The sequence below is a fragment of the Oculina patagonica genome, chromosome 6 (genome assembly GCF_052425735.1).
Source record: "Oculina patagonica isolate OP01 chromosome 6, crgOcupat, whole genome shotgun sequence".
NCBI lineage: Eukaryota > Metazoa > Cnidaria > Anthozoa > Scleractinia > Oculinidae > Oculina > Oculina patagonica.
In genome coordinates, this window is record NC_135763.1 from 3,989,974 (window position 1) to 4,000,067 (window position 10,094).

Genomic DNA, 10,094 nt, shown 5'->3' on the forward strand with positions numbered 1-10,094 from the left:
CGCGGATTTCGAAAATACAGCGGAATGCGGTTTAGCTGAGAATTTTGGAGCGGATTTCGGACTCTTCATGTCGGGAAGTTCGGTGGATACGTTCGGATCACTTTGGTCGGTCTTCGTCGGTATGTTGTTGAAACTGTCGCAAAAACAAGCAATGAAAAAAAAAACGTCTTGAAAAATTGGCATAAAAACAACATTTACTGTCCGTTTGAGTGAAACTATACTACACAAAGTTTTCAAGTAATGTAGATTCGGATTTGAACGAAAATAGTGACGGATTGACGGATTTAGCCAAAACAGCACGGATCGGTGGATTTGCGTAGTTAATGTATCAGGAGGGGGGTGAATAGGGGTGGTTATGAGCACGTGGGTTTACGTGTCAGTAAAAGCACGTTACCTTGGCTCGGCAAATGAAATTGGGTGTGAATAATCACGAAAGGCGCCGCGCGTCTGAACAAACATTAACAGGCAATAGAAAGATCAAGGTTAAGCATATTTCCCTCGCTCATTTGGTTCATAGTGACCAAGGTGTATGTTTGACAAAGAAAGTAAGGTAGGATCAGTTTGAGACGTATTTAGTCAGTCAAATTTGTTTCTCTAAACTAAAATAGAAAATTCTTTTAAAATTAAACTGTATATCCTGATTTTCTGCAAGGTTCATTTTTCACTTAAGCTGAGAAGGCATCTGCAAGCACTTTGAAACATTTAATTCACGGACATCCAAGGTAGGTAGGTAGAAGCCACTGATTTTAGTATTACCGAGAAATGCTGTAAGCTACTGTACAGAACGCCGTTCATGCGGGTTAATTTTTTGAATTGTCTTTTCTTGACCAACTTAGTATGTTACAGGAACTATGTAAGAAGTATGTTGTCTTAAGTACAAGGTGCATGCCTTTGGCTAGAAAGTTCCATATATTTGGAATGTGTGGTTGATGGTGGGGCGAAGTTCCAGTGTTAACGCAAAAGTCAAGCCAAAAATACCCATGTGGAGACCAAACAAACGGTACCGAGATGTTACCTAAGCGTACTAAAATTACACCGTTGGATATTTGCCGTACCCCAGTGCCGGGGACCCCCAATGAACTTTTGTATCATTTCTTTACGAGAACAGTGATTTTCCATATGCCGAAATGTATCGGGTGTTTCTTTTCGATGTGGATGTAGTCTTGTACTCGCTATCTTGATTCGTATGGATTGAAAATAAGCTGTTTTACATTCAACTTCCTATCCTCTTACGGCGCGTGTTTGTTTCTTACCAACTGTCGATATATTTTCAACAGGTTAAATACGCGCACCCTTGCAGTCAGTAAAAGATAGTAAACTTAAAGCTATGCTAAAATATTTTTTGACTAAGCGATCAAACACGCGCCGTTGATTTTGAATTAGGAAAAAAGTAATCAACACACTTGCTATATTTACACGCGGATTGGGTGAGTTCATTCGAAACATCAGGCAGGGCCTTGGAAAAAGAGGTTCTAAAGAAAAAGTTTTGTGTGGCAAGCAATAACACTCATAGTTCTTAAGCAATCATAGCTATGCTGTTCAGGTCATCAATCATTGACAAAATTAACTCAAAAGGCAGAAGAAAAACAGCCCTAAATTTGCAGTTTGCGAATCCACGCTGCAAAATTGCGCGTACGTGCGTGGCTACCACGAGCTTCCCACGAAGAGGACGTAGAGCGTGGGTTACTCATGGGCGCGACAAAATAAAGTTTTATTCCCCCAACAGTAAAAAATTATTATTAAACCTTTAAATCAGCAAGGAACTGTTTATTGAAAATCATCGAAAACCACGAAAAGGCTTTTTTTTAATTTTGCCAATGTAAACCGGTATTCTACTTTTTCCTTGGTTCATTTGTAGAGCTCCCTTTCCATGAAGTGCTATGTATCCTAAATCTCGGGAAAAACTACATTTTGCCGATAACTGTGACTACGAAAACTTAGAGAACTAATCTCTGGTTGCATATAAGATTTCAGATTCAGTGAAAACCATGCGAGCGTTTGTCATCATTCAGTTGCTGTTCTTATTCGGGACCAATCCGGCCATAGGCCAGCAGTGTACAGAACAAGACTGGAGCAGTACGTTTGGAATAGGGGGTGATTCCATGTCCCAGTGCCAAGATGACATCTCCTATGTGAGTGGATTGAGAAGCGAGGGATATGCAGCTGCCGGTACTGTGAAGACTGGACCTGACGTCATTGAGGCTGCCACGTGCTGTACAGTTAATCCTCCATATAACCAGGAAGGGAATGACTGTTATTTGGAGGAATGGTGGACGACTTTTACGCAGAGGTCAGTTATGAAAATGTCGATATTCATATTCTACCTCATTTTAGTGGAAACTCAGTCGTGTTCTATTTGAAATCCGCGAATCTGATTGGTTCTCCCATTGATTTCTATTCGCCGATAGAAAACAATCGCGCTCGCGTTGCTCTTTTAAGGGCGAATTTTTCTTGATTTTTGGCTTAAAAGTACATAAAATTGTAGGTTTTGGACTGCAATTCTTTAGAGTTTCTACTTAAACAATTAGACTACTCGCCCTCGTTATCTATGAGCGATAGTCAACTCGGCTGCGCCTCGTTGACTATTCGCTCATAGAAAACTCGGGCTCGTAGTCTAATTGTTAAATAGGAAATTACAGTCAAAATACTCAGCGCGTGCCGCTTAGAATTCCGGAATAGTTTTGATTAACGGCGAACGGATTGCATTACCGTAAAATTCCGGTTATAAGCCCCCCCCTTTTAACCCCCCCCGGTTTTAGGCCCCTCTCCTTGAAAAAAAAAAAATTCTTTTACCCCCCCCCATATTAACCCCCCCTCCGGGGAAAATAAAATTATATTTTTTTTTTTTTTTTTTTTTATAAAAAAATTTTTTCATCACTCCCCGTTTTTTTATTTTTTTTTTTTTTTTTAACCCCCCCCCATAAACCCCCCCCCATATAAACCCCCCCAAAACCCCCCCATTAACCCCCCAAATATTCGTTTCAAACATTCAATTTCAATTTGAATATTGTAAATCATCCAACCGTAACCACGTGAACCTGTCAAAAATTAACCAATTTGATTGGTTTATTTTTGACAAGTTCACGTGTTATAGTTATTTTCCGAAATAAATAATCTGATGCAGCTTGTGACGTATGCATCTCCCAGCTTCCCACTTCCGGTCATACGGAATATTCTTTATGTGTCCTTACATAGAAGCGAGGCAAGTGTGTTAAATTTTCTTTCGCTTGATGTATTCAACGAGTGAAGAACATTACAAAGATGCATAAAGGAAATTAACGCGAGAAAGATATTGGCTGCTGTACCGCTCTTCTGAAGGCAAGAATAAACTGGAAACATTGCAGATGACATATCTTTAAGGCTTTTACATTGTAAGACTGAAAAATGGTGTACAGGAAAGAGGAGGATATTGTTTCCTAGTTTCTACATGTGTTCGGACTGTATCCAGTATTTGAAATGAAATTAAGGTCTTGGAAATTAACGCTCCACTTAAATAATGTCGCGGAAATTAACGTTCACAAAAAATAACGCGACTTAAATTGACGCGAATTTTGATAATTCGCGTTAATCACATGGAGCGTTACAGTCAAAACACCTCAAGCGTTCCTGTCAAGGGTGCATTAATGATTCCATTATTGCAAATTTGACTTCATTCTTTGCTGCAATATTCCATTCTTGTATTGAATATTCCAATGTTCAAACGGCGACTCAATTCAAAACTCGAATGTTGATTGGATTGTTGTGTGGCTTCACGCGACAGGCACGTGTGAATTCGGCCTGAATTTGCATAAACTAGTCAACCGTCAAATGACAAATGTTTTCTTATCATTTTTTCTTCACGTTCTTTTATTTCAACCCTATGATAACATAAAAAGAGAGGCGAAACATTTTGGTGCACTAAAAAGGCACGAAAGTACTACTGGCAGAAGAAAAAGTGGGAAAAATGTTGTTGACCCATTTTATGCAAATTGGGAAACGTTTTCAAATTCTCACGTGTCTGTCGCATGAATGAAATCAACATTACTAGTTTTGAAGCGAGCCGCCGTTTGAACATTGAAATATTCAATTCAAGAATGGAATATTGAAGCAAAGAATGAAATCAAATTTGCAATAATGGAATCATTAATCCACCCTTGACAGAAACACTTGAGGTGTTTTGACTGTAATTTCCTTTATAATATGGTTCATACACCCTACTGAGAAAATCTATCTAATGCAGCTTCAAACGTAGTAGATGTACACTCATACCGGCATTTGATTGTATTTCTAAGATTTCATTTAATTTTTCCTGATCAGAAATGAAGTTTGGGCAGAGTGTAAACCTGGTTATTTCTTCCACGGATTTTTCACTGTTGGGCCAAATTTCCTGTCTGATATCGGCCAGGGCCAGTGCTGTAAGCCGGCTAGCGCTCCAGAAGAATACGCTGGTAACTGCGAGGAAATTGATGTGGATTTCACACAAGATGGAACCAAACGGTGTTCAGATGGGCTCTTCATGAAAGGATTATACAAGAGAGCAAATTGTCATGCAAATACAATCGACTGTCTAACTCAGATCAGGTGCTGCCGAATGCGTCCAGGTAAGACACATTCTCCTCACAATAAAGCGGTTTTCACTTGAGTGTCGAAAGAACTTCGCGTTTGCTTTGGTTTAGCATTACTACGCTTAGTGATTGACTTTAAAAAACCCGCGCCACTTTCTCAGCCAATCAGAAGTAAAACCAAAACCAATCGTGACTCGCTCGCGCACGTTTTTTCGCGTTCCGTGCCGGCTACATGTATTTGCTTTGAATTTTGATTGGTTCACTGGATTGTCTGTGTCCATTGTGATTGGCCAGAGTGGCAACTTTGGTTTTGGTTTTACGACACTCGATTGAAAACTGCTCTATCAATACTTCATAAAGAGAAAGGGTTATGAGAATTAATAAAATTGTCAGAAAAGGGAAATTTCTTTGATCTTTTAACACACTCTCCCAACTAAATCTATAAGAAAAAAATATAGAGAGATCAGTCAGGAGAATTTGGATGTGGACAAATATATAGAGATCAGTCAGGAGAATTTGGATGTGGACATTGGGGTTTTGAAAAACTGTCGATCACGGCATATCATTTTTGAAATTAGAACTTGAAGATGGATTGGAGTCGATTGCCTTTGAAATGAAAGGCAAGAGTTTCAACAGTTTGCCACGAGTATACCATTCTTTTTAATCAGCACCATAACGAGATACCAAAAAATATAAGCATAAACTTTACATGAAACTGAGCTCACACAAACTCAACGTAAACACTGTTTCTACGTTTGTTCGTACTCTGTTTTATTTAATTGCGGTTCTCTCTCACACACAGGAAAAGTTGATGGCGGCTACACAGAGTGGGGGGACTGGACTGACTGTCCTGTTACTTGTGGAGGTGGCTCTCAAATGCGAAGGCGATTTTGTACAAATCCACCGCCATCAGGAGGCGGAAACAACTGTCAAATCCTAGGTCCGCCTGTTGAGGTGCAGCGTTGCAACGAAAATCCATGCCCAGGTACGTTGTTCTTAAAGGCCCACATTCACCCTAGATGCATTGCGCGCCAAGGAACAGTTTTCATCTATGAAAGTTAAACCCCGCCATTTTATGTGAGAGCGAGTTGAGTTGCTTCAATCCTCTTCCATCCTTGTTTTTTAGATTAGTATTTAACAAGCTTTTCGGCTAATGTGATTTGTCTGTTTTACCATCGATATTATTAGAATTTTTTACAGTTTGGAGTGTATTGGGACGCGAGCAAGCTTTTCAAAACAAAAACAAACGAACGCAAAGCATATCGATCGGCTGAAGGTGGGCCTTTAACCCTATTCAGACCCGGCTTTTTTGGATCTTCTCAGACCCGGGGGGGCGGAATCCGACCCCCCCCCCCCTCCATAACTTCCAGAATATTTAAGCAATCACAATAAAAATTTAGAGAATATATAAAGTATGTCCGAAAATCTATCTCTTGATGTACGTCAGTGGGATGATGACGTCACATCACTTGACAATTACATTATGTCAAAACAGCTGCTATCTTGGATCCTCCATCTTGGATTTCAAAAATTTTTCCAAAACGTGAGAAAACCGCCCAAATTACTGAAAAGTACTCAAAATCAATAAAACGGTGCAAAAAACCTAAACTGGTGAAAATAATTGTATAAGAGTTAATTTTGATTTATAGGAACACAAAAATTACAAATTTGGGGAAACATATCTGTCAAAATGCCGTTCCCGACACAACAACCTATCCTACCAAATTATTCCCAGATAAATTTTAGATAAACTTGCAAAGTTTTTAGTTGAAACTTAAAAAAGTTATAAGCGTTCAAAGTCACCGCTGAATAAAATCGATTATTTCAAGTTTAGTAAGTCTGAATTACTAGTTCCTTATTGGTTTTATTTGGTAACACATGCGCAGTTGATGGGGGCTGGTCTGACTGGTCAGCGTGGGATCCCTGCAGTGTCACATGCGGCGATGGAACCCAACAGCGCAGGCGCACTTGCACCAATCCTCCTCCGTCTAATGGTGGAGCGCAATGCAGTGGGGACTCGACGGAGTCTCAACAGTGCAATAACGGCCCTTGCGCACGTGAGTAATAGAAAAAACATCCAATCTTTTGGTCAGGTGGTGGATTATTTATCCAAGTGATTACTAAATTGAGAAAATGAGCCTAGGTCTCATGCTAAGCCTTAAAAAGAGCAATTCCGTCAAAAATGGGAGAGAAGACATTCAGTGGAATTGCTAACTACATGCACAGTTACTGAAAAGCTACAGTTTGTATCGTTTTTTCTTTGTTAAATAATTCTAAAAATAATAATTGTTTGAAATATTTCAGCTAATTTAAAAAAAAATCCAAACCTAATAATAGGTTATTTAATTTTGAAACCAGAAAAAACGAATGGAAAAAATGTACCTATATAATAAATTCCTTCGCGTTGATAATTACAGAAAATAGCTTTCTTGAGGCTATGATATAAGCACGTCACAAAGATCAGAATTAGTTGTATCTATTTCTTTTTAAGTTGTAGCTATATAAAGTCTTCGAATTGTATGCCTGAAGTTCTCTCTTTTTTTTAAGTCTGTGTCTTTACAAAAGCGGTTTAGTTGTATTTTTTATCTGTACTTTTTCTCCAAATCGCACCCAATCCCTCTGCAATTACAGGTAGCAAAAACTCTTTGCACGCAATGCGTGCCTTTGAGAATATTTTCTTTTTCCTCCAGCTGTGGATGGTCGTTGGAGCCCGTGGTCTTCTTGGTCAGAGTGCACTTACAGCTGCGGTGGAGGAAAACAAACAAAAACTCGCACTTGTACCAATCCTGCCCCAGCAAATGGCGGAAAAGACTGCAGGGGAAAAAATTCGGATTCGCAGTCATGTAATAAGGACGATTGTAGTAAGTCCAGTAGTGGGACTGATAGCTGGGCCAACTGAATGATTATAGACACATATAACACATAATTAACCAATCAAAAGTCGAAGAAAAATTATGTTTGCATCTGATTGGTTGAAAAGGCAAAATCATCAGGAGTAACTGAACCAATGAAATAGCTTAAAAAACACAAACCATAAGCAAACCAGAAAGTGCTTTTCAAAGTGATTAAAACTTTCTATACCTGCTACAAGTTCTCTCGCTCACTCAATCGTCCATCCATCCTTCCATACTTTCGTCCATCCATCTGCCCGTTCGTACCATAAATCATGTTTTGTTTCTTCTTCAGAGTTCAGCGCATGGAGCAAATGGGGGAAATGTAGCAAAACCTGTGGTACTGGAGAAAAGAAAAGAACAAGGACATGTGAGAGTCCTCCACCTTGTAAAGGAAACACTGAACTGACAAGGAAATGCGCGAAAACGCCTTGCCCTGCACGTGAGTATATATCTTTACTTAGCTAACAAGAGTACTTGTGTGTCTCTCTCTTCTTGGTCTTGCATTGGCCCATGAGATGCGTAAGTAAGTTATCTATAGACCGTCCCTCACCTTACAGTAAACAGTTGTGTCTAAACGAGTGTAATGTGCACCTCTGATATGCGAAACTTGTATTTTGTTTATTTGAAAAGACTATTGTAACGATTAAGCTCCTCGCCCTCGTTTTCTATGAGTGAGTTTACTATTGCTCATAGAAAACGGGTGCGAGTAGTCTGACTGTTTCAGTAGACACTATAATGGGATGAAGTTCCAAAAACTCTCCCCCAACTACTGAGAGCCTGGAACAGGCTAACTTTCTTGGAACCGATTATCCATTTTCTGACTTCCAGTTGCGCTAAAATATTGGAAGCCGAAGAACTGGACTAGAGAAGTGTGAGAAAAAGATAGTTTTTATTTTATCTCTGCAGCATGAATCAAAAGCCACCTGACGGGGACAGACAATACGGCGGTACAAGATGTTCTAGCAGTGGAATAATATAGGGTTAGATATGGAATATAAAGGAGAAATAATTATCATTGCTGTCGGAATGTAATAACCTTGAAGATCTTGAAGGAAATAAAGCTTGTGGGTTCAATCATTTAAGAGTGATTGCCTTATTAAGAAACAAAAATAATTTTTTCAACCTCGTCCTGTCTACGGTTGTAGATCTGCCGAATCATTCACTGGCACGTAGACCTGTTCCCAGTTCTACTCGTATTGATTCTTCCCAAGGAGAAGAGGGGACGGGACGGGACGGGATGGGATGGGATACTTGCCGATCATCAGGGGGCCCATATACGCTACCAGTTTTAAACTCCCAGAAACGTTAACACAAGTGAAAAGTGATGAAGATTATATAACAGCTCCTCGCTGCCACGTTTTTGTTTTGTTTTGTTTTGTTTTTAAAAGGGGATCCAACACGCATTCAGTCTCTCTCGGAAATCTCAAAAACTAATAACTGTCTGCAGCTACAATCCTAGACAAAAATCCATGGGACACTTAAAGAAACAGTGCTCAGTGACCATTCCCTTTGCATTAAGAACTCATTGTTTAATTTTCCGAAACCCCCTTTCCCTCCAAAACAATGTTGAGATATTGTCCCACGGTATGATGGATAGAAACCAACATTGAATGGGGGGTGGGGAGGGGGAGGTCAATACAATGTCAATTTTTTGTCGAATTGGTTAAGTGTCCCAGGACATTTGTCTAAGATTGTATTTGTGAGCTCGGTACTGAACTCGCTATTTTTGGCTATAACGCGATTGCACATGTATGATTTCAATAAAATATCAATGGTTTTAATGCAAATGTAGGTCCACGGCATAAGAGACGTGACACGTGACATCAAAAAATAAGGGGGGAGGGGTGGGTGAATTATTAAAAAAAGGCCAGAGAAACAGGGCTTATTTGGATTTTTGGTCGCTCTAACTGTATCTTTGTATAAAGATGGCAGTGTTTTGTGACAAAATCGATTAACTCATCACTTTTTGAACAGATTCGAGTCAATAGGAATAAATATATCGCCTTGAATGGGGGGTGGGGAGGGGGAGGTCAATACAATGTCAATTTTTCGTCGAATTGGTTAAGTGTCCCAGGACTTTTGTCTAGGATTGTAGCTAACGTGAAAGGGCTCTAAAAATGCCCAGATTAAACATGATTTGAGTGTTTAAAATATACGCTAGAAAATGAACGGGAGAAACTGTATTGGCCATGTTTGCCTTTCTTCAACTCTCCCTCGGGAATCTGCTGGCACAGGAGCCTGGCATTTTTGATACAATGATGCCCACCGTGAGTCGTAGTGGGACCGTCATGTAGGCTGGCATTCAATTGTCTCACGCAATTCCCGCTTAGTAATTAAGACAAAGGCATCGACAATTCGCCACCTGCACGTTCTGTTTGCTGAATTATTTCCTGAACTGAGGATGAAGTGGAGGAAATTATCTTTCCTAACATTATTAACATGAAGAACGTGTCAGAAGAAAAATTATCTCTTTTCCAGTCTATTCAAGTGCGAGAAATGTCCGGTCTTCTCGCAATACAGAAAAAAAGAAAGAAAAAAAGATAGGTGATTTCCGATCTCCTTTCTTCTCTGTTTCTTGAAAATGTTATATGTATGGATGCAAATGGCTTGTTCTGGTGGTCGGATTGTTAAAAATGTTAATATTTTGTGTGGGATG

General features: G+C 39.6%; 1 protein-coding gene across 2 annotated transcripts; it reads left to right on the forward strand.

Annotated features, from left to right (window-relative positions):
• Nucleotides 1–465: 465 nt before the first annotated feature.
• On the forward strand, nt 466–8,515 carry LOC144658946 (coadhesin-like). Of its 2 annotated transcripts, none has more exons than XM_078519458.1 (9): nt 466–550; nt 653–722; nt 1,968–2,290; nt 4,297–4,580; nt 5,347–5,529; nt 6,431–6,601; nt 7,235–7,405; nt 7,731–7,877; nt 8,345–8,515. In XM_078519458.1, exons 3-9 carry the CDS (start codon nt 1,989–1,991, stop codon nt 8,347–8,349), a joined length of 1,263 nt encoding a protein of 420 aa, XP_078375584.1. In that variant the 5' UTR covers nt 466–550; nt 653–722; nt 1,968–1,988; the 3' UTR covers nt 8,350–8,515. The 2 variants fall into 2 exon arrangements, with proteins under 2 accessions (XP_078375584.1, XP_078375585.1); XM_078519459.1 differs by having other exon boundaries at nt 485–550; nt 653–726.
• The last annotated feature ends 1,579 nt before the right edge of the window (nt 8,516–10,094 follow it).